We start from the raw sequence: 25,465 nt of genomic DNA on the forward strand, positions 1-25,465 counted from the left end.
CTTTGGATATAGAGTTGGTTATCATCAAAATAAAGTTTTGGGGTTTAGCGCTACATGCTGTACTTAATTATGTTTATGGGCGTTTGCATATACACCTATATTATACATGGTCTACTTAAAATGATGTGTATATATGGGTGTGTACACACACACACACACATCATGTATAGCAAGTTTGGCAACAGCTGTAAGTGTACTTTACAAACTCCTGCTTTTGAGCGTGCTGGAGAATATGTTAATAGGTCCGGGGGAAGGTTTATGACCATTTGAATCAATCAAATGACTAAAGTTGGGAATCAGCATGAGAAAAACGGGACAAGTGCCATTTTACAAAAGTTTGAACCGGCCGCTGGAATTCAATGGACAAGGCGTATTGGGAACAACGCGGTGCAAGTGTCACATCCGGTGCAAATAGAAACTTATCGTAGGGGACATGTTTTATGTTTCTCGTTTGCAAACAGGATCGCGGAAAAGAAGCGCCACAGAACGCAAGGGACCAGCTGGTCCGCGCGGAAAGCTTTATTTCCCTTCAACGCGCTGTCGGCGATGGGCACCGCAAACACGCAGAACAGAACAAGCCTGTTCCAAAAAGTGTTGGCTGGAAGCTGTAGTGTGTCTTCAGAGGCGTTTTCCTGTAAACCGCCCCCCCCTTCTCAGCGTTGGGAAGGCTGCTCTCTCGGACGCCTCCCTGGTGCAGAATCCTTTCCCAATGGGATCTAGAGCTGGTGGTGTGAGTTCCTTGTTTGAATTCACTCCCGGTTCCCATCTCTGCAGGGAGCACAGCCCCTTGGCCGCCCCTGCGCTGTGTGCAGCATAGAACGAAATAACTTTTTTTAAAGCCCCTATTTATGTCCCTTTAAAAGCAGAGTCGCTGCCCTACTTTCAGGTCCCTTTTTGGACATTCCCGCGCTCTGACTTGTTATATTAACAGTTAGGTTCATTTACCCCCCCCCCCCCTTTATTCGGTCCTGTTGCCAGGTGTCACTCGATTTGCAGGTGTGTGTGTGTGGGGGGGGGGGGACTCTGTCCCCCTCGAATCTGGAGCCTGATTTTTGTTTTTAAGGCCAGTTTTTAAAAGTCTCTCCTTGCAGTGCGGAACGATTACGAGATCTTGGCATTCAGCGCAGCCCATCTCCACTCGTCGTTTATTTCTTTTAAATCTCCCTCCTTTTACTCGTCCCCGTTTTTACACCCAGCCCTGCTTGTTTTTCTCAGCAAGGTGGGTTACCTCCCCTCTCAGCCCTCCCCCCCCCCGGCTAATATTTTGCCCGGTGCCAAGCTCTGAGTTTTCAGATTCGCCTCCCCTTCTGCAGCCTCCCTCCCCAGCCCCATCGGAGGAAATATTACAATGTTGCAAGCTGACGTAAGGACATTAGAAGGAAAGGGCTACATTTCGGAGTGTTTATGAAAAGCCGCGGTACTGTACTGTCACCAGGGGGCACGCAATAGAATGCATTTCGCCAAACATTTTGGATAATAATCATTTACCAACAACAACACACACAAAAAAAGCCCCAGTTCGCCTGGAGCTCGCAGAGCCAGAGAGGAGCCATGCAGCCAAAGTTTGGGAAGCTCTTTATTATTTTTCTGACATTGCGAGCTCGCCCTTGAGGAGCTGTAATTGCATTATCTGATTTTTTTTTCACCCTTCTCCCCCCTCTTTCCCCCCCTTCCCGCTCCGTCTCTCGACATTGCAATTTTTTTGCTTGCGTTTTGGAAGGAGAAGCCGCCAGCTACCTAGCGGCAGGAGCCGCCGCCAGCCCTGCTCGCTTGCCTGGGAGTCCAGTGTTGTTTTGAAGGGAGCTCAGCTAACATGGCGACGGTGCCCGTCTATTGCATCTGCAGGCTGCCCTACGACGTAACCCGCTTCATGATCGAGTGCGATGCCTGCAAGGACTGGTTCCACGGCAGGTAACACAAAGGGCTCGGGCCTGGCGTCCCCCCCCGCACCCCGCTCGGGCTGCGATCGCCCCTTCTCGCCCTTGGCCGCCTCGTCTCTCCGGGGCAGAGGGAAGCAGGCGGCGGAGCTGCCGCCGCCGCTGCTGCTGTGTGCAGTTTTCCAACAGGCCTTTTTGGAGAGGAGGAGGAGGAGCCTCGCTGCCCCCGGCCCTGGCTGCTGGGGCTTTTTTTTTTTTTTTTAGGGTTTTGTTTTGTAAATGTTCGGTTCTCTGCACAATGCCTCCCCCCCCCCGACTCATGGGGGGCTATTGTCCGGGGGGGGGGGTGGCGGCTCTGGCTCGCGCCTGCTTTCCGGACCATTGCACCGCTGCCGGGTGGGCTCGTAGCGCCGGGGGGAAGCGGCTGCGCGGCGGGGCTGGGTGGTTGCCACCCGGGGCCGGGGGGCTGCGGAAGCGGACACAGAGTGTGCGGTGGCCGGGCTCGCGGGAGCGTGTCCCGGGGAGGCGGCGGCCGCCGGGCCGGGCCGGGCTCCGCTGCGGCGCGCGGGCGGGTCGGCTCCCGTGTGACAGGGGCACAATGGCCGGAGCAGCCTGAGCCGAGCGCCGGGCAGGGCCCGCGGCGGCACATGGGCGGGGGAAGCGGCGCGGAGACAGGCGAGCGCGGGCCCCGCCGCGGCAGGGCGGGCTGCGAGCAAGAGCCGGAGAGGCGGGTGGGGGCCGGGCTGGGAGCCCCCGGCCGCTGCGGTGGGAGCCTCGGGCGCGCTTGATGCCCGGCACGGGAGGGGGAAGACCCCGCTAGCCGAGAGCCCGCCCCTGGCAGGGCAGGGCAGGGTCCCTCCGCGCGGGTCCCTCCGTGTGCCTAGGGCCGGGCGGGGTGAGACCCCCCGTGACCGACCCCCCACCTCATAGCAGCGCCCTGCGACTGACCCCCACACCCCAGAGCAGCCCCCTGTCACTGTCACCCCTGGGTTTCAAGCGGTGCCTGGAGCAAAGGGGGGGACTTCGGAGCCCACTGACAATTAGCAGCGTGCTAACAATTTAACAACAACACTAACCCATTGCAATCGTTTAACCCTGGGGTCAATTGACACTCCGCAGAACGGGCGCCGCCGCCCTTGCCCTCGCTCATTGTATCGCTGCTGGGGGAGCGTGGGTCCGGAATACGTTGCTTTGCCCCTTTGTCATGTAACCACCACATTGCATTATCGCTGAGTCAACAGCATTGCTATGATCTTGGTGTCACAAGAGTAAGTTTCTGGGACCACAGGGATTGCCAGAGCAAAACAGAGCCCCCAGGTGATTTACAGCTAGTCGGATATAAATTGACTGAACTTTATATCTCCACAACTTTTGTGGGAGGAGGGGCGGGGGGAATGATGTTTGGGAGAGTTTGTTCAGGAGCAGACAAAGGGAAAGGCTTATCTTTTTATTTATTTCCTACTAAACCATGGTATAGAAAGTATGGTTGAGGTTTTATGTAAGTGACAATATTGGACCAATTTCTGGTGGTGAGAGAGACAAGCTTTAGAGCTTAAACAGAGCTCTTCTGGGGAGGGAGTGTTAATCAGGGGAACAAATACTGTGAAACTGAACTTCAAGAACATGTTTCTTTTTCTTGTTAGGAATGGGGAAGTTAGTTAAAAATAGCTTGAAAAGAAAGTTAAGGGGATTAAAATTCAGAGAGTCCTCTTGAAGGTTGTTTAAAAACAAACTTCTTAGAGTCATACAAGATTGGGGTACTCCAGATCAACAGAAATTAAAATCAAGGGAAACAAAGAGGGGGGATGAACAGCAAGGTACCAGAGGTTTAGGATTAAAAGGACTCAAATGATACTAATAGAATGGAAAACATCTTCAGTGGTTATTTGAAAACCCCAGAGGAAACTGGGGGAGTAAGTAGCTAGAAGTATATAAAATAAGAAGATATTCTTCTAAATTTATCTAGAGGACTGTTGGAAGCACTTGGGAGAGTCAGTGTGACTGCTAGTCCCTCAGGATGGAAAGGTGGACATAAAAAGCAATTCTTAACAAGTAGTAAAGGTCAGATACTGTGAGCGATCGAAGTATCAAAAAAGAAGTGAAATTAAAATAGAGTAAATCACCAGGGCCAAAGATGTAATATATCTCTTAGTTCTCAAAGAATTCAAGAACAAAGTAGCTTAGTTAAAAACTATTGGCCAGATAGGCCAGGAAAAATAATAGGAAAATAATTTAAAGATTGTGTTAAGCTCCTACACTGAGTGCATGAAGTGTGATAGGTATTCTGTAAGGGTAACTTGCGACTCTCTCCTGTTCACTCTTTTGAAGAGTTCTCACAGAATACCAGATAAAGCAGATTGGTTGGAGCAGGCTAAGGGCCTGTTTTCGCTGTCACTGGGTACTGGAACAGGCCCTAAACAAGCTAATGGAGACTGAGCTGGAGATAGTTTATAGAGGTATTTCAAAAGGAATTTGATAAACTTCCTTGCAAGAAGCTATTATAGAAACTTGTTAACCGTGGGGGGAAAGGTAACGTCTCATCATGGATTTCAAAAGTGGTTCAGAAATGTGAAGCAAAGTGTGTGAATTAATGGCCAGTTCTTATAGGTGAAAATGTTAATAGTGGGGTGCTCTAGGGTTATGTACTAGACAAATTTCCATAGTGGTGTGCAGTATCTCATGTTTGTTAAGAATTTGGAAGAGAGGTGATAAAAATTAAACAGCTAAGACTAAAGAGGATTGTGAGAACTCAAGTAGGACCTAAAACCTCAAGGTTTTAAGACCGAATGGTGGCAGAGTAAAGTCAACATAGACAAGCAAGTAAGAAGGGACTAGTTAAGATACTTGTATACACTGATGGGTTTTGAAGGAAAATGCTCAGGAAAATGATCTCTGCATGACTGTGGACAGCTCAATGAAGACAAAGCTCAGTGATAGTGAAATAGGATGTTCTGTGCAGTATTAGAAGGGAAAGAACGTAATAGCAAACGGGTGGTGTATCTTCACCTTGTGAACTGTGTTCAGTTTTAATGATTTTAAATAGAAATAGTGGCAAACATAAAGGTTCAGAGATGGAGTCTAAAAATAACTAGGGGTTGTGATGGGGGTTCCACATAAGGAGAAAGTAAAAAGACTTAGTATTTACTTTGAAGAAGAGACACATAAGAAGAGAAAGGCCATTCGGAGCTCCTATTTGTTTTTTTTCCGTAATGCAAGCAAAAAGAGATAGTCAACAAATAAAGGTTTCAGAGTAGCAGCCGTGTTAGTCTGTATCCGCAAAAAAAACAGGAGTACTTGTGGCACCTTAAAGACTAACAAATTTATTGTAGCATGAGCTTTCGTGAGCTAAAGCTCACTTCTTCGGATCCGAAGAAGTGAGCTTTAGCTCACGAAAGCTCATGCTACAATAAATTTGTTAGTCTTTAAGGTGCCACAAGTACTCCTGTTTTTTTTTCAACAAATAAAATATACCCAGTGGTTTAGTTTAAAAAAAATCATGGGTGTCTCCTAGAAACCTCAATCTTGCGTGTGTGTGTGTGTGTGTGTGTGTGTATTTTACATTACCACCGAAAACTATTATTTTTAAAATAATGTAATTTGTTTCAATAAAATATACATAAAAATCTTAAACTCATGTCACACATTCTGTGCACTTATGATAGTCACAAAAAAGTTCATTTTATTTCTGAATTAATACATTGTCTTAATATTCAAACTAATCAATGTACAAAGAAACTCATCAAAATTAGTAATCTTTGAAGGGTGAGAACTTCATTGATTTCTTCAAGTACCGTGATAGGCTGTGGGATTTCTTAAAAATTCCATAATCCCTATTTTGTTTTTGTGGAAATGGCTCAGGTGTTTTCCTGATTCCTCTGTGATGGGGCTTTCCAAACTTTTTCATAGCGTGCACCACATCTTAATAGAGATATTTCATGGGTTATTTCACACCACACTCCTAACCTAGCCTAGTATCTTATGTCTGACAGTGGCCAATTCTGGTTGCTTGGATTAAGGTATAAACCCCTCATAATGCACTTTGGTTTGCAGTACCATACAATGGAAGATTATAACTATAGATTCAACTCCTGTTTGTATAAATATAAATCCTGTTTTGAATCTTACTGACTAGTTTCCCTCAATATTATCAAGTGTCAGTGTGTTTTGCAGATTTACACTGCACAAACAGTGTTTCATTTAGTATGAGGAATTAAAAATATGAAAAAAATGTTGCATATGTTTAGTTGTTTAATTTTACATCATAAAGATTTTAGGTGTTTCAGAGTACCCTAAAGGAATAATCCACACTAAGGGCTGGGCTATACAGGGAAACTTACTTGAATAGCTGTTGTGGAATAAACTGTTCCACAAAGCACACTAATTATTTTGGAACAGAGTATTCACATGCAGAGCTATTCCAGAGTAGTTATTCCAGTCATTTCCCCCATGTAGACAAGCCCTTAGTGGGAATTGTCTGCTTTTAAAAAAAACTAACTTGTTTGTTTGAAACCTGGTGCAGCAGTGTTTGAAACTAATATACAACCACATTTTAAGCCTCCTTCCATTGAAGTCAATGTTTGTTTCACCATTTATTTCAATGGGAGTAGGATCAGGAACAACATAAGAACATAAGAACGGCCATACTGGGTCAGACCCAAGGTCCATCTAGCCCAGTATCCTGTCTTTCGACAGTGCCCAATGCTGGGTGCCCCAGAGGGAAGGAACAGAACAGGTAATCATCCAAGTGATCCATCCCCTGGTGTCCATTCCCAGCTTCTGGCAAACAGAGGCTAGGGACGCTATCCCTGCTTATCCTGGCTAATAGCCATTGATGGACCTATTGTCTATGAATTTATCTAGTTCTTTTTTTTGAACCCTGTTATAGTCTTGGCCTTCACAATATCCTCTGGCAAAAAGAGTTCCACAGGTTGACTGTGCATTGTGTGAAGAAATGTTTCATTTGTTTGTTTTAAACCTGTTGCCTATTATTTTCATTTGGTGACCCCTAGTTCTTGTGTTATGAGGAGCAAATAACACTCTCCACACCAGTCATGATTTTAGAGACCTCAATCATATCCCCCCTTAGCCGTCTCTTTTCCAAGCTGAAAAGTCCCAGTCTTATTAATCTCTGCTCATACAGAAGCCATTCCATACCCCTAATAATTTTTGTTGCCCTTTTCTGAACCTTTTCCAATTCCAATATATCTTTTTTGAGATGGGGCAGCCACATCTGCACGCAGTATTCAAGATGTGGGCGTTCCATGGATTTATATAGACTCAAGCAATATGCTATTTTCTGTCTTATCTATCCCTTTCTTAATGATTCCCAACATTCTGTTCGCTTTTTTGACTGCTGTTGCACATTGAGTGGATGTTTTCAGAGAACTATCCACAATGACTCCAAGATCTCTTTCTGAGTGGCAACAGCTAATTTAGACCCCATCATTTTATATGTATAGTTGGGATTATGTTTTCCAATGTGCATCACTTTGCATTTATCAGCAGTGAATTTCATCTGCCGTTTTGTTGCCCAGTCACCCAGTTTTGAGAGATCCTTTTGTAGCTCTTCACAGTCTGCCTGGGACTTAACTATCTTGAGTAGTTTTGTGCCATCTTCAAATTTTGCCACCTCACTGTTTATTCATAGATTCATAGACTTAAGGTCAGAAGGGACCATTATGGTCATCTAGTCTGACCTCCTGCACAATGCAGGCCACAGAATCTCACCCACCCACTCCTCTAACAAACCCCTAACCTATGTCTGAGTTATTGAAGTCCTCAAATCATGGTTTAAAGACCTCAAGGTGCAGAGAATCCTCCAGCAAGTGACCCGTGCCCCATGCTGCAGAGGAAGGCGAAAAACCTCCAGGGCCTCTGCCAATCTTTCTTGGAGGAAAATTCCTTCCAGACCCCAAATATGGCGATCAGTTAAACCCTGAGCATGTGGGCAAGACTCACCAGCCAGCACCCCTTTTTCCAGATCATTTATGAATATGTTGAATAGGATTGGTCCCAGTACATACCCCTGGGGGACACCACTATTTACCTCTCTACATTCTGAAAACTGACCATTTATTCCTACCTTTTGTTTCCTGTCTTTTAACCAGTTGCCAATCCATGTGAGGATCTTCCCCCTTATCCCATGACAGCTTACTTTGCTTAAGAGCCTTTGGTGAGGGACCTTGTCAAAGGCTTTCTGAAAATCTAAGTACAGTAACTCCTCACTTAAAGTTGTCCCGGTTAACATTGTTTTGTTGTTACGTTGCTGATCAATTAGAGAACATGCTTGTTTAAAGTTGCAATGCTCCCTTATAACATTGTTTAGCAGCCACCTGCTTTGTCCACTGCTTGCAGGAAGAGCAGCCCATTGGAGCTAGCTGGTTGGGGCTTGGAACCAGGGTGGACCGACAGCCCCCCTATCAGTGCCCTGCTTTCCTAAGTTCTCTGTGCAGCAGCCGCCCAGCAGGCTATCAATGGCTGTGCAGTACAGCTGTTCCTCCCCCAACTGCCATGTGCTGCTCCTCCCTTCTGCCTTGTAGCTGCTCCCGGGAGCCTCCTGCTTGCTGTGCAGGGGGGAAAGAGGGGTGCTAATGTCAGGGTGTCCCCTTCCCCCTGCTCCTGTCCCCTGCTCCTTTACCCCATTTCCACAGAGCCAGGGTAGGGGGTTGCAGCAGGGCTCAGGATGGAGGGAGCTTGCTGGCAGCAGCTGCTGTTTCAACTTGCTGATCTACTTAAAAAGGCAGTGTACTTAGAGTGGGGTCAGTGTACTTAAAGGGGCAATGCGCGCCTCTCTCACACACAGGGTGTGTCTCTCTCTTTCTGTCATGCTGCCTCCCCTCCCTCCATTTGTGCTGCGTTGTAGAGTGTGAGGCTACATTAACAACAATGTATTAACCCTTTAGGGCTCAGCTGAGTGCTCATTCATCATTTAGCAGTAAGGCATTCCCTGGGAAATATCCAACCCTCTTCCATCCTCTGACTTCACCACCTCAACCAAGCTTCACAATCATCATTGCTGTGTACAGTATTAAAGTGTTTGTTTAAAACTTATACTGTGTATACGTGTGTGTGTGTGTATACACACACACACACACACACACATATATATATATATATATATATATATATATATATATATATATATATATATATATATATTCTTTTGTCTGGCGGAAAAAAATTCCCTGGAACCTAACCCCCCCATTTACATTGATTCTTATGTGGAAATTGGATTAACATCATTTTGCTTAAAATAGCATTTTTCAGGAACATAACTACAACGTGAAGCAAGGAGTTACTGTACACTATATCCACTGGATCCCCCTAGTCCACATGGCCTGTTGACCCCCTCATAGAATTCTAGTAGATTGGTGAGGTATGATTTCCCTTTACAAAAACCATGTTGACTCTTCCCCAACAAATTATGTTCATCTATGTGACTGACAATTTTGTTCTTTACTATAGTTTCAAGCAGTATGCCTGGTACTGAAGTCAGGCGGCCTGTAATTGCCGGGATCACCTCTGTAGCCCTTTTTAAAAATTGGTGTCACATTAGGTATCCAAGGCCTTTACATTATTCTGTAAGTTTAAAAGAGTTTAAAGAATTTAAATTGCCACTTAAAATTCAAATCCATTTGGTGTCTCTGTACTTCCCTTTGTTGCAGTCTTTTAAGAGGAGATCACATTTTCTAATCGGATCAGGAACTCTACACTTAGCCTTCCTTCATAAATATGGGATTCAGAATTAAGCTCCCATGCTAATTATCAAAACATAGTTTTCAGCTGCAAATGAACTCTGGCCAGCAGGTAAAGGAAAACAATATTGTGAAGCCCATCAGTGTTGAGTTCTTGATCCCGTAGAATGACTCAGAGGTAATTGTTTCACCATTTTGCTTGTTTTGAGATATGTAACTATGGAAAGAGATTTACAGTGGAAACTATAACAACTTAACATGCTGTAGGATACTTCCGATTGATGCTCCAGTATCTCCAGAGACCTTGTGATGTCAGTCATAATATCAAGACTACTTTGAATCCATTTATTAATAAAAACAGTGTATATTCTCCATATACACTGTGGATTGTCAAATTATTAATAATGCATCCTGTTTTATTTTCTAGAAAAAAATTGCCAAAGGGCCAAAAACTTGGTGTGAATGGAAAAAGGTTGAATTACTCAGCCCTAAAAATAAAAAGTTTACAATGGGAACTGCAAGTCGACCTTAACTCTGAGGTGCCAGAATTCTAATACTGACAACCCCAGGCAAAGCACTTCAGTAGTTACACAGCACTTTATTTCTAAAGTATGGGCTCCATGTTCAGATATGCATGCAAGGAGAAAGTGGATTAGCTTCCTCAGAATAGTCAGTTCTTTTATCTTTAGGTTTTCTGTTCCCATTTGGAACACTGCCCAGGTATCAAACTAGTATTTGGTGCCTGTTAGCATGATATCCAGTGCTATAATGCTGACTTTTGAGCTGAGTGGGCTTTTCACTCCTGAACAGTGCTTTGTTGTAGGACTCAGTATGACTATTGATTAGAAAGCTCACAGCTTTTCAGTGCCTGGGTGATTGAGGCTCAGGCACTATAGCATGGTGAAAAAGAGTGGTCCTTATTGATAGGTGTGGGATTGGAAGTATAAAGTCTTGTATTTAAACCTGTTTGTTAGAATACATAATGGCCCAAATTTGCAAAAGGGTCCATCATGAGACAGTTTGAGCTTTATTTTCAGAGTGCTGAGTACCCAATTTTTATTCATAGCAAATAGTATAATGAATGCTTAACAGCTCTCTCAAAGGCAGCCTGTAATCTCTCAGCTTGGGAGCCCAAAAGTCAAGAACCCCAAATTAGTGGATATTTTAGAAAATATGAATCTAAAGGATAGTAACTGTAGACACGTATATGATAGGAACAGACCTGCAAGTGTGTTTCTGAGATACTAGCATCTGACAGCAAGTAATAGACTTGTCCAGTTGAACTTCTAGTATGTGTGAAAGTCCTTTAAAGATAAAAGGATTTTACAACAGAAATTATAATAATGTTATAAATATTGGACACAATTCAGGTTTAATTAAAAAAAAATCTAGCAAAAGGCTCCAGTGCTCACCATGAACCAAAAACCTGTTGCTGAACCACATTTGGGGCCCAATTCAAGGACAAAATGTCTGTTAACTTCAGTGAGTGCAAGATTGGACCCTTAAGCATCTGGCAGTTTTTAGCCAGAAGGGTTCAAACAGCATCATTTTCCAGGTATGGTTAGTAAAGGGAAATAAATTCTGTCAGTGAGCAAGGAGGAGATAGGTTAGCTGACCACTGTTCTTTGTAACCTGAATATGTCTGTGGTGGGGGAGAATAGATATTTTTTTTAATATTTCTGCAAAACCAGTTAAAACAATTTAACCATATATGAGGAAAAATTGTTGCTGGACAGAGAAACTTTGTCAAGATTATTGTAACACTTCAAAAATGATTTCCCTTTATTTTTAACAGCTCCCTCAACCTATTCCTTCTCTCACTAATAGGCAGACTCTTCCATTAACATTGTCACCATTTGTTGATCTGTTTGAACCTGTGTAATTTTAATGGAACTATTCTGGTTCTTCCACGGTTCTCATGATTATTCCAGTTTTTACGTAGGGGGCTAGATGGCTTGGGAGATTGGCGATGAGTGTGTAGCGCCTTTTACCACCAGGTTGTTGGTTTGGGTCTAGTTAAAGTTGGCAGAGGGCCGATGTTATTACCACGTCATGACTGTTCAGTGATCTTTGTGAAATGAGTTGGTGGGCTCCATTTTTGACCTAGGTGATAGATAGATAAATAGGAAACACATCATAAAAACCACCCTGGGCAAAATTCTGACCCCATTGAAGTCAATGAGTATTTTGCCATTTACGTCATTAGAGTCAGGATTTCACCCCATATCTGTTGGCAACATTTTGAAAGCCCCACTGGAGAGGTCAAGATTTGGATGAGCAATGGAGAATGATCTATTATTTTACCCGTAATGGCACTCCCTCTATCAGGATACCAGATGTAGAAGGGGGTCAGTGGGGAAACTGGAAAAGGTTCACTATCTGTCTTTGCTGCCTGCCAATGTTCTGGGCATGGGCACCTTCATTCTCCAGTGCTGTTAATCTTTGTGCCTTGCATGATTACTGCATGCATTTCTGTTTTAAAAGTGAATGATCTTTTTGCTGGAACTTTTATTAGCAAAATTATATTACACTTTAAAATGACATTCAAATTCTGTGTGAAATCTCAGCAAATATAAAATTGTACTAGTCGTGTAATACTCTGATAATCCCAGTTAACAGAACTACCAGTCAGCCAAAGGACAATCACTTTCCCTGATATAATAACTTCCTTTCCTGTTAATCAGAAACTGAGTTTATTCAAAATGTTTTGCATCTACTCTCTACATTTAGATAAACATGGTTGAGTGGTATTAAAAAATCTGGTATAATTATGCATTGTTATGACTCCAGAGACTTCGCTGCAATGTACGTATCCTAAATTTTGTTTAAATTGACCAGATTTTTCACAGTAGCCATTTTATGCATCTAATCTGTGGCATGGAACACAATGTGCATGTTTTAAAAATTCTTAGATCTCACTGTTTTACATATAAAGTATCTCCTCTCTCAATTTAAACAACTCAGTTATTTCTAAGTTAGTATTTGAAAATGGTAGAAGTGTATCATCTGTGTTAGGTATGTTATTTTCATATTGCTGTTCATCTCCATAGTATCTGAGTACCTTCCACACAGGGTATGTCTACACTTGGAGCTGGAGGTGTGATTCCCATCTCGAATCAGACTCGGGCTAGCTCTCATTGAGCTAGCGTGCTAAAAATAGAATGTGACTATGGCAGTGTTATCTGAGACCTTCAGCATGTAATCTGGGTGCTACCTGTCACACTGCTGCAGCTGCATTCTGTTTTTAGCACACTAGTTTAGTGAGAGCTAGCATGAGTATGTCTCTTTGAACTGGGACTCACACCCCTAGCTCAAAGTGTAGGCACACCCTTAAAACAGATTGGCAGTAGCTAGGTCCCTAGTAGACTTCATGCAATCTCTGACTCTTCTCTGTTTTCAGGGCACAAAAAAGAGATTTATTAGTTTATTTAAATGACTTCAAAATTTTTATTTGTAAAGATGTAACTGTTAAAGGTGCAGAAAGTGAGGTAGATATCTTACAATCTGAGGGCAGGTCTACACTAAGAATGGGGGTCGAACTAGGGTACGCAAATTCAGCTACGTGAATAGCGTAGCTGAATTCGAACTACCCTAGTTCGAACTACGTACCCGTCCAGACGCCGCGGAACCGAACTCCGCGGCTCCAAGGTCGACTCTGCTAACTCCAGCTGCCGAGGTGGAGTACCGGAGTTCGAACTAGCGCTTCCGGAGTTCGAACTATCGCGTCTAGATCAGACGCGATAGTTCGAACTCCGGAAAGTCGAACTCACCGCGTCGACCCGCGCGGTAAGTGTAGACTAGCCCTAAGGCCTGGTCTACACTAGGACTTTAATTCGAATTTAGCAGCGTTAATTCGAACTAACCGCTCAACCGTCCACACCAGGAAGCCATTTAATTCGAACTAGAGGGCTCTTTAGTTCGAATTTGGTACTCCACCCCGGCAGGTGGAGTAACGCTAAATTCGACATGGCTAGTTCGAATTAGGCTAGGTGTGGATGGAAATCGAACTTAGTAGCTCCGGGAGCTATCCCACACTGCACCACTCTGTTGACGCTCTGGACAGCAGCCCGAGCTTGGATTCTCTGCCCAGCCACACAGGAAATGACCCGCGAAAATTTGAATTCATTTTCCTGTCTGGGCGGTTTGAATCTGACGTTCTGGTTGCACATCGGGGCGAGCTCCGCAGCACCGGCAGCAATGCAGAGCTCTCCAGCAGAGGAGTTCATGTAATCTCTGAATAGAAAGAGGGACCCGGCATAGACTGACCGGGAACTCTTGGATCTGATCGGTGTGTGGGGCGAGGAGTCTGTGCTTTCGGAGCTGCTCTCCAACGAACGGAATGCAAAGACCTACGAGAAGGTCTCCAAAGCCATGATCCAGACAGAGGATACAGCCGTCATGCAACGCAGCGCCGCGTGAAAATCAAGGACCCCAGACAAGGCTACCAAAAAATCAAAGCGGCCAACGGACGCTACGGAGCCTGCCACCACTGCCCCACCAGTGACCATGGACTCTGATGATGGGACAGTGTCGACGGACAGTTCCTCGACGATGTTCACGGACGGGGAAGATGAGGAAGGGTTTGTGGAGGACGAGGCAGGCGACAGCGCTTACAACGCTGGTTTCCCCGACAGCCAGGATCTCTTCATCACCCTCACGGAGATCCCCTACCAACCCTCCCCGGCCAGGAACCCGGATCCTGAATCAGGGGTAGGAGCAGTCGGTAAGTGCTTTAACCATGTTAACTTTTATTCTTAATATAACAGGAATCTGAAGTGTGTGAAAAGGAGGTCTCTGTATATATGGTGATAGAACAGAAATCCTCCTGGGAGAACGCCACGAAGCTCTCCTGCCGTTAATCGATAAGCATCAGCAGGAGGTTCCTGGGGAGAGCTGCCTTATTGGGTGCTCCGTGATAGCACACTTTTCCGCGCGAGGCTTTCATGCGGTATTCAGGGAGCACTGCCTCCCAGAGCACGGCTGCATAGGTCCGTGGTTCGTGCTAGCTTTCACGCAGCATGCGCTCTCTATCTCCTTCAGTGCCTGTCCTCACGGTGATCTCGCTCAGAGACTCCTGCATCTAAGTAGGGGAAGAAATGTTACGTTACGCCTGGTCCAAAGTATTTTTAATAAATAAACGGACAGACGGCATAGCACAGACTCAGCACGCAGCTGCGTGACGAGCGTAACGGAAAGCCAAAGAATCAAATGGACGCTCATGGAGGGAGGGGGGAACGAGGACGCAAGGTATCCCACAGTTCCTGCTGTCTCCGAAAAGCATTTGCATTCTTGGCTGATCTCCAAATGCTTCTAGGGTCAAACACAGTGTCCGCGGTGGGACGGGGCATAGCTCGGCAATTTACGCACCCCCCCGACCCCCAGAAGTTAAAGGGAAAACAATCCTCTGTTGACTCTTTTACATGTCACCGTATCTGTACTGAATGCTGCAGATAGACGCGATGGTGCAGCACTCAACACCAACATCCTTGCTCCCCCCACGCTATGGATGGCTGATGGTACAAAAGGATGGAAATCCATCCTCATCATCAGCCTATTGGCACATGGGGCAGTGCAAAAGGGCTGGTAACCATGACAACCGTACCAACTTGCTTGGGACGGTCGGTCAAGGCCGCCTGTTGCTAATTTTTCATGGTAGATGGTGCAGTATGGCTGGTAACCGTCCTCATCATTGCAACAGGGGGCTGAGATCCATCAGCCCCCACCCTTCATTGTAAAGAAAAGATTCAATTGCCCCTGGACTAGCAGAGGGATGAGTGGCTCCCTCCTCCACACCCCTTAATGTCATCTCTGGACTATCATTGCAGCTGGAGGCTTCCTTCCACTCATTTCTCACAAACGACTACCTGTGTCTATATGCATTCTATATTACTTCATCACACAAGTGGGGGGACAATGGTACTGGAACCCAGGAAGGCTGGGGGAAGAACGGAATGAACAGCTGGGGTTGTTTCAGGAGCACACCCTGTGAATAGCGTTCAGCTCAAAATTTATGCAGGATTGGACAGAGAGCAGCTGTGGTCTCTGGTTGTATGATACAGTGGTTCTCTAGTACACTTGCACATAATCTAGGCAGGACTGATTCTATTTTTAGATACCCAAAAAGGAGGGATTGACTCGGGGAGTCATTCCCAAATTTTGCTTTTGTGCCCCTGGCTGATCGACCAGGGGCACTTATGACAGCACCAAATGGCGCAGTGCAAAAGGACAGGTAACCATGACCATCTTATTACCGTCTTCTTACCAGTTCATGGTATGGTAGACGGTGCAGTATGCCTGGTAACCATCGCTGCTGTCATGCAAAAGCATAAGCATGCTGCTGTGTAGCGCTGCTGGTCCGCCTCTATCAGCGGCATACAGTACACATACGGTGACATACACAAAAGGCAAAATAGGGTCCATTGTTGCCACGCTATGGCGTGTGCCAGGGCATTTCATGGAAAACGTGATCGAAATGATTGTCTGCCCTTGCTTTCCCGGAGGAAGGAATGACTGGCGACATTTACCCAGAATCCACCGCGCAAATGATTTGTGCAACAGCAGGCACAGGGGTTCTCAACAAAAAATTCACAGAGACAGCCTAGACTCAGTTAATTGTTCGCAAAAAAGTATCATTGCAAGGAATTAACTAACTGTTTCCCATCTCACAGCTTCCACTGTCTCCAGACCTTCCACAGCATCCACCTCGCAGAGGCTGGCGAAGATTAGGCGGCGAAAGAAAAAGACAAGGGACACGATTTTCGATGAATGTGTGGGCTGCTACCTAGCCGAGGCGGACCAGCAGAGGCAGTGGAGGGAGCACAGCGAATGGGAGGAGAGGTGGCGTGAGGAACACAAGCAGGCGACTCAAGCAATGCTTGTACTACTGAGGGAGCAAACGGACACGCTCCGGCGACTTGTGTATGTTCTGCAGGTCCGCTGCAGGACAGAGCCCCCGGCAGTATCTCTGCAACCGCCCTCCCCCACCACAAAGTCACATACCCCCCTCACCCTAAATAACCAGGAGGATGCCCGCCCTGGGCCGTGAATACTGTCACTGCACCCCAGCAGAGTGCTCAAGTAACCAAAAGCTCTCATACCCTACGTTTGCATAAGTCCTTCCCTTCCGGACTCAAACAAGTCCCAATCCCAGTCCCATCCCATAACTGTGTACTTAAGTAATAAAAATACTTTGCTGTTAAGTACTGTTTCCGTCATGTTTCCTCACTGAAGACTGTGTTTGAATGGGGTGCGTGGGGAAGTGCGTTGCTAATTGCATAGGACAGGCACCTTTCGCAGGGTACAGACACGGGGGCCGGATCAGCAGCGGGTAACACACACAGTGCAGTCAGCAGGCACCGTGGTCGGTATGGGAGGTGGTTTCCAGGTTCTGTGTGGGCGGTGGGGATGTGACTTTTTAGCGGGGGAGGTCGGGTACAGATCTTATACAGCGGTCCTTGTTGTGGACCGCTGAGTCACGCAGCAGAGGAATCTGTATCCGTCCTCCTCCGCCACAAGGCCACATAGCCGCCCGCACACAGAATCCCAAAAAGGAGGGATGGCAGGCTCCGTTGAAACAAGCAGTCCGGCAATGCGGACCGCTGTAGGAGCAGGAGCCTGTCATTCCTTAAGTTTAGAGGCGGTCTTTACATCAGCGCACACCCTACCCACCGCAGTCTGCGTTCCAGTTTCGACCCTTTAACGAAAAGTCATGAATAAAGAAACCTCTCCTCAGTAACAGTGTGACATGTATTTTATTTTTACACGTGTCTTGGAAGTGGAGGAAATGGGGAGAACGGGGTATTTAACCGAAGAGGAGAGTCAACAGTAACTGGGTAAAGAAACAGGGGCAGGTTCAGCTTCTCTGTAAAGAAACTGAACAGTCACAGGTCACGCTGCTCGCTGCTCGCTGGTATTTGAAGAGTTCCTTGTCGCTGTCCCAGTCGCCTGTATAGGGCTTCATGAGCAAGTGCATTAGCGGGCAGGCTGGGTCACCGAGGATCACTATAGGCAAATGCACATCCACAACAGTTATTTCGTGGTACGGGAAGAAACTACCTTCCAGCAGGCGTCTGAGCAGCCCACAGTTCCTGAGAACACATGCATCAGGAACCTTGCCCGGCCATCCGACGTTCATGTTGGTAAAACATCCCCTATGGTCCCCCAGTGCTTGCAGAACCATTGAAAAGTAGCCCAATTTCTCAGCAGCTGAATGTGGAAGAGGTGGACGATAAAGTGCGAGGAGGAGAAAACGGCGAGGATCGCAGCGGGCTCCATGCTTGCAGTGCTGTGGCGTCCACGCTTTCACTGACCAGAAAAGTGCATGAACAGATTGCCCGCAGGCGCTTTCAGGGAGGGAGGGAGTGAGGGCGTGATTGACGGTTCAATGACGACAGTTACCCAAAACCACCCTCGACACATTTTTTCCCCCAGCATGCATTGGGGGGAAATCCCAGCATTCCAATGGGCAGCGGGGACTGCGGGAACTGTGGGATAGCTTCCCACAGTGCACCGCTTCGAAAGTCGACGCCGGCCCCGTGAATGTGGACTCAGAAGTTCGAATTAGTGTATTTAGTATGGATACACAAATTCGACTTCATAAGGTCGAATCCACAAATTCGAATTAAGTAGATTCGAAATAGTCCTGTAGTGTAGACAAGGCCTAATCCATTACAGATCAATCATGTTAACACTTTTTTAACAATGCATTCCTAGGCTGAGAATATATGCACTAAGTGTCAATGCAGTATGATTTGGAAAGGCCAAGTAATAAGTCCCTGCATAAACAGAGTTAAATTCATCCTGGAAAACAGTGACATTATCCCAGCGATGTGTTTAACCTGTGGGGTTTATAACACAATTGCTGCTATATCTGTATCTATGATGATACTGTTAAAATAGCAGGCTATGTAAAAAGTTTACCTGGCTACTGTAAGTGAACTCATCATTGTGGGGAGGGATAGCTCAGTGGTTTGAGCATTGGCCGGCTAAACCCAAGGTCGTGAGTTCAGTCCTTGAGGGGGCAATTTAGGGATCTGGGGCAAAATCTGTTAGGGAAGGTACTGGGTCCTGCTGTGAAGGTAGGGGATTGAACTCAATGACCTTTCAAGGTCCCTTCCAGTATATTTCCATATTTAAAAAATAAAAATCAGTCTTTCTTGAAGGCAATTTGCCTACCACTATAAAGAATGCAGTAGTCCAGCCACTTCCAAAGTAACCCACACTGAACACCCATCATCACCTTGTCTCCAACCTCCTTTTACCAGACAAACTCATTAAGAAAGTGGTGATGACCAAACTCCAATGGTTTCTCACCTTTGGTGGTATCCTCTACCCTTTGGAGTCAGGCCCCTGATAGGGATATGGCACAGTTTGCTGATGGGTGATTTTCTCTTGGCCTTGGATAGCAAACAAGCCTTCATGATTACACTATTTGATCTCTCAGCAGTCTTCAGTACTGTTGACTGTGCAGGGCCGGATTTAGGGGTGGGCGACCCAGGTGACCACATGGAGTTCCAGGCTTGGGGGGTGCTGGGCTTGGGGTGCTGTAAGGTATTAAAAGTTTAATGAATGGGGGAGAGGCGCTGAAGGCATTCGTCACCTGGAGTGCCATTTGATCTAGGGCTGGCCCTGACTGCAAGGGGCTGAAGAAATGCCTAAGAGACCTAGCTGAAGTAAATGTGGTAGCTCTTCACTGTCTCAGACAGGCCCCCCAAAACCTAGACTGGGGTAGGCAACCTATGGCAAAGCTGATTTTCAGTGGCACTCACACTGCGTGAGTCCTGGCCACCGGTCCAGGGAGCTCTGCATTTTAATTTAATTTTAAATGAAGCGTCTTAAACATTTTAAAAACCTTATTGACTTTACATACAACAATAGTTTAGTTATATATTATAGACTTATAGAAAGAGACCTTCTAAAAACATTAAAGTGCATTACTGGCATGTGAAACCTTAAATTAGAGTGAATAAATGAAGACTCGGCACACCACTTCTGAAAGGTTGCTGACCCCTGACTTAGACACTCAGGGCACGTCTACGGTAGCATCGAATGTCGGAGCAGTGCACTGTGGGAAGCTATCCCGCAGTCGCCGCTGCCCATTGGAATTGTGGGTTAAGCTCCTAGTGCATGATGGGGCAAAAACATTCTCGTGGGTGTTTCTGGGTGTGTTCTGTCACTCGCTCCTCCCTCCGTGAAAGCTACAGCAGACGCCATTCTGCCAGCAGAAGGTGCAGTACGGTGCACCACCTGTCTCCTGGTACTATGAATCCACCTCGCATGTCCTCTTGTCTTTCTATCTACTCTTTTATCTAACCATTTCCTGCCTTTTTTCGGTTACCATGAGCCGAGCAGCACAGCTTCCGCCGCAAACTGTGCTCTCCCGCTCTTGCATCACTAGCTAATTTTTCCATATTGTCTGTCCCGGGCTCGCATGCAAGCTACAGAAGGCAACAATTCCCCGCCGTTTTTCAGCCATCGTGAACTGAGCCACACAGCTTCTGCCGCTTTTTCCATGTTGTCGGTCCTGGGCTTCCGTGGAAGCTACAGACAGCAACAATTCCCCACCATTTTTGAGGCATAGTGACCTGAGCCGCACAGCTTCTGCTGCAAACTCTGCTCTCGCTTCTGCTGCAAACTCTTCTCTCCCGCTCTTGCAGTTCTAGCGAGCTTCCCGACTCCGTGAAAGCTACAGAAGACAACCATTTACTGCCTTTTATCGGCCATCTTGAACCGAACAGGCCTCCTACGTTTCGCGCCCTTTTCCGAGGATTACCCGTGCAGGCACCATAGCGTGGCAATCATGGAGCCTGCTCAGATCTCCGCTGCAGTTTTGACCATTGTAAGTACCTCGCGCATTATCCAGCAGTATGTGCAGTACCTGCAAAACCGTGTGAGGCAGCGACGACAGTGTGATTACTATACTGATGAGGACATGGACACAGACATTCCTAGAAGCATGGCATGTGGTGATTGGGAGATCATGGTGGCATTGGGCCTGGTTCATGCCGTGGAACGCCGATTCTGGGCCTGGGAAACAAGCACAGGCTGATGGGACCGCATAGTGTTGCACGTGTGGGATGATTCCCAATGGCTGCGAAACTTTTGTATGCTTAGGGCCATTTTCATGGAACTTTGTGACTTGCTGTCCCCTGCCTTGAAGCGCAAAGACACTAAAATGAGAGCAGCTCTCACAGTTGAGAAGCGAGTGGCCATAGCACTGTGGACGCTTGCAACGCCTGACAGCTACCGGTCAGTCGAGAATCAGTTTGGAGTGGGCAGATCTACTGTAGGGGCTGCTGTGCTGCAAGTAGCCAATGCAATCATTGACCAGCTGCTATCAAGGGTAGTGACTTTGGGAAATGTGCAGACCACTGTGGATGGCTTTAATGCGCTGGGGTTCCCTAACTGCGGCGGGGTGATAGACGGAACGCATATCCCTATCTTGGCCCTGGCACACTGGGGCGGCCAGTACACAAACCGCAAGGGGTACTTTTCTATGGTGCTGCAAGCACTGGTGGATCACAAGCGATATTTCACCGACATCAACGTGGGATGGCCGGGAAAGGTGCATGACGCTCGCATCTTCAGGAACTCTGGTCTGTTTGAACAGCTGCAAGAAGGGACTTAATTCCCAGATCAGAAAATTACTGTTGGGGATGTTGAAATGCCTATAGTTATCCTCGGGGACCCAGCCTACCCCTTAATGCCATGGCTCATGAAGCCGTACACAGGCACCCTGGACAATAGTAAGGAGCAGTTCAACTATAGGCTGAGCAAGTGCAGAATGGTGGTAGAATGTGCTTTTGGATGTTTGAAAGCGCGCTGGTGCAGTTTACTGACTTGGTTAGATCTCAGCACAATCAATATTCCAATTGTAATTGCTGCTTGTTGTGTGCTTGACAATATCTATGAGAGTAAGGGGGAGACATTTATGGTGGGGTGGGAGGTTGAGGCAACTCGCCTGGCTGCTAATTTCGCACAGCCATACAACAGGGCGATTAGAAGAGCGCAGCAGGGTGCGTTGCACATCAGAGAAGCTTTGAAACCCAGTTTCATGACTGGCCAGGGTATGGTGTGACAGTTGTGTTTTTCTCTTGAAGTTGCCTGCCCCCTATATATATGAAAGGAAATAAAGTCAAAATTGTTTAAAAACTGTTCTTTATTATTTGTTGCACAACACATTGAGATAAATCTGAAGGTAGACTGGGGGTAGGGGGTTTTTTGGGTTAGGTGGGTGGAGGAGGAGGGAAGGACAAGTCCAGAAACCAAATAAAAAGTTCGCATATGCCAGCTTTTTGCTGCTTGGGCGATCCTCTGGGGTTGAGTATGTGGGTCCCTGTAGCCTCCCCCTTCGTGTTCTTGGGCACCTGGGTGAGGAGGCTATGGAACTTGGGGAGGAGGGAGGGCGGTTATACAGGGGCTGCAGCGGCAGTCTGTGGTCTTGCTGCCTCTCCCGCATTAGATCCACCAGACAGCAGAGCATGTCAGTTTGCTTCCCCATGAGCTTGACCATAGCGTCCTGCCTGCTCTCATCGCGCGCCTCCCTCCTCTCTTCGTGTTCCTGTAATGCTTTACGGGACTCCGCAATTGTTTGCCTCCATGCATTCAGCTGGGCCCTATCAGTGCGGGAGGACTGCATGAGCTCGGCGAATATGTCATCCCGAGTTCATTTTTTCCGCCTTCTAATTTGGACCAGCCTCTGGGACAGAGTAGATAGGGGCCACGTTCAAACATTTGCACCTGCAGGAGGAGAAAAAGGAAAGGTAGTATTTTAAAAGATACATTTCAGAGAACAAAGGGGACACTTTGGTGTGAGTAAGCCACCACACACCACCGGGCAACAGAATTCATCTTGCAGGCAGCCTAGGGGCATGTGGAGTTCTGCTTCTTCTACATTCATTTCAATGCTTTCAAACTGCTGGGCCCCCTTTCCCACAGCAAGCAATGCCTGGTGGGTTTACCATATAAAAGGAGGGCCTGCAGGCTGTCTAGGATGATCGCTTCACACAACACCTCCCCACCCCTCACCCCCCCGCACCTACCGCGTGGCTCCAATGAGGCTTTGAGCAGGGATGAGCCCTTTAAACTAAACACGAACAGCCCAGCGTGGCTGGGTTTCCCTCCTGCCCCCCACCGCGTGGCTCCGATCAGGCTCTCACTCAACAGAAGTACCTTCTCCAGGGTCATGGTTCGGGAGCCCGCCTTGGGAGTGGGGGGAGGCTATTGACTCCAGCGTTAAGAATAGTTCCTGGCAAGGGGGAAAACGGATTCCCCACTTGCTGCCTGTGCACTGTCCTCCTCCTCGTCCTCCAATGACTCTTCCTCCTTGCTCTGTGCAACTCCCCCCTTGCAGGTGTCCACGGACAGTGGTGGGGTGGTGGTGGCGTCACACCTATAATTGCATGCAGCTCACGGTAGAAGCAGAATGTATGAGGCTGTGACCCAGAGTGCCCATTCGTCTCCCTGGCTTTTTGGTACGCTTTCCTGAGCTTCTTGATTTTTGTACGACACTGCTCTGTGTCCTTGGAGTAGCCTCTTTCCGTCATGGCCCTGGAGACTTTAGCGTACGTATTTGCATTCCTTTTTTTAGAATGTAGTTCTGCCATAACAGACTCATCTTTCCAACATGCAATGAGATCCAGTACGTCCCATTCAGACCATGCTGGAGCTCGTCTGAGAATCTGGGACTGCGTGATCTCCTGTGATGGTGGACTCTGCATGGTCGTCTGTGATGGTGGACTGTGCTGATGGTCACCTGTGCTGATGGTGACCAAACAGGAAATGAAATTCAAAAGTTCCCGGGGATTTTCCTGCCCACCTGGCTAGTGCATCGGAGTTGAGAGTGTTGTCCAGAGTGGTCACAAGGGAGCATTCTGGGATAGCTCCCGGAGGCCAATAATGTTGAATTGCATCCACAATACCTTTAACCTGGGATTGCGATCTCAATTTAAGTGCCACTCCACTTGCCAAGGTGGAGTACAGAAATCGGATTAAAGAGCCCTTTAAATCGAAAAAATGGTTAGGTCGTGTGGACGGAATCATTTTTTTTCCGAATTAACTCAGCTAATTCCGAAATAACAGACTAATGTAGACTAGGCTTCACTCTCTATACTTGGTCCCCAATCCAGGAGAGCACCTGTATAACTTTAAGCATGTGAGTAGCCTAGTGAAATTAATGGAGTTATTCACATAATGGAAGCTAGGCACATGTTTAAGTGCATTACTGGATCCAGTCTAATGGCTGTCACATGGAATCCAGCAGGATTCTGTGCTTTCGTCCATCATATTCAATATCAGTGGCTAGAGCTGGGCAAAAAACTAACAGGAAATATGCTCCAATGAAAAGCAGATCTTTTTTTCAATGAAAATGTTTGTAGAAGATTTCCACCCCCCCATTTTTTCAACCTGTTCTCATATGTATTAGAGCTAGCACATGTGGCAACACTTATAGTTAAGGTTACCTAAATGTTTCCATTAAAAATATCATTTTTAGTTGCTTATAACTTTCCCAACAATTTAGCATTTCACCAAAAAATAGGTATTCTTGCTCCCAGATAAGGAGAACATTTTTCATCAAACACATTTCCAAGATATAAGGATTGAAAAAAATCAGATTTTCTGCTAAGAAACAATTGTTGTGACTTTTTTTAGCACCTCAGTGGAAGGTGTTGAAAACTTGACATTTGACAGAGATGTAGTCCATATGTCATACCTGCCTTACATTGGTCTGGAAAAGAAGCCCATATTTAATGCATGTTCACTGTTAAAACATTTAATACTAATAATCTCCCAGTGTTCCACTGGCACAGTAGATATGTGTTATGTGTATACTGAATGGGAATTTCCATGAATAGATATCATCTCTGGATTTCATTGGATTTGCACATGTGCTTGTCAAAGCGTGCAAACACCGAATGAGTACTTTACTTTGCACCATATATGTTCTTTGCCTGGAGCTTTTTGTATGAAATATTTATATATACATATAAAATTACTGGGAGAAACTGAGTTACCATGGACATGCACTAATACTTCTCAAATGATGCAACTTCCTTCATTTCAGTGCTGGAAAGAAATAAACATGAAAATTATTTGGTTCAGTCATAATTTAGAGAATGCAGAAGTGATAAAGGTAGGAAGTAGGGCTGTCTAACGATGGGAAAAAAATCACAATTGTGAGATTTTAAAAAGTAATGATTAATTGCAGTTTTAATTGGACTGTTAATAATATTACCAATTTAAATTTATTATAAATATTTTGGACTTTTTCTACATTTTCAAATATATTGATTTCAGAACACAGAATACAAAGTGTAGAGGGCTCAGTTTATATTTTTGATTACAAATATTTGCATTGTAAAAAGCTAAACAAAAGAAATAGTATTTTTCAGTTCACCTTGTATAAGTACTGTAGTGCAATCTCTTTATCGTGAAAGTGCAACTTACAAATGTAGATTTTTATATATATATATATATATATATAACTGCAGTTAAAAAGAAAACAATGTGTAAAAGTTTAGAGTAGAACTAGCAGTCCTACTTCTAGTTCAGCCAATCACTCAGACAAACAAGTTTGTTTACATTTACAGGAGATAATGCTGCCTGCTTTTTATTTACAATGTCACATGAAAGTGAGAACGGACATTCACATGGCACTTTTGTAATATAAAGTGAGCACTGTACTCTTTGTATTCGGTTGTAATTGAAATCAATATAGAAAAACATCCAAAAGTATTTATAATTTTAAATTGGTATTCTATTATTGTTTAACAGTGCTATTAAAACTGTCATTAATTGCCACTATTTTTTAAAATCTATTTAATTTGTTTTCCGTTAATTGCATGAGTTAGCTGCAATTGCCAGCCCTAGTAGGAAGAATAAAGCACTTGCAGGAGT

The 25,465-nt window shown here is 45.8% G+C and overlaps 1 protein-coding gene across 2 annotated transcripts in view; it reads left to right on the forward strand.

Annotated features, from left to right (window-relative positions):
• Nucleotides 1-1,235: 1,235 nt before the first annotated feature.
• PHF2 (PHD finger protein 2) overlaps nt 1,236-25,465 on the forward strand; it is a 145,091-nt gene continuing 120,861 nt past the window's right edge. Inside the window, exon 1 of one of the 2 annotated variants that reach the window (XR_006581129.1) lies at nt 1,236-1,911. Coding sequence is in view for 1 of the 2 variants with exons in the window: in XM_045024624.1 (XP_044880559.1) it covers nt 1,814-1,911 (98 nt within the window). In the remaining variant the exon portion in view is untranslated. The remainder of the gene's footprint in view (nt 1,912-25,465) is intronic. The other variant, XM_045024624.1, reaches the window with a different exon arrangement.

This window comes from Mauremys mutica, chromosome 7 (assembly GCF_020497125.1).
Source record: "Mauremys mutica isolate MM-2020 ecotype Southern chromosome 7, ASM2049712v1, whole genome shotgun sequence".
NCBI lineage: Eukaryota > Metazoa > Chordata > Testudines > Geoemydidae > Mauremys > Mauremys mutica.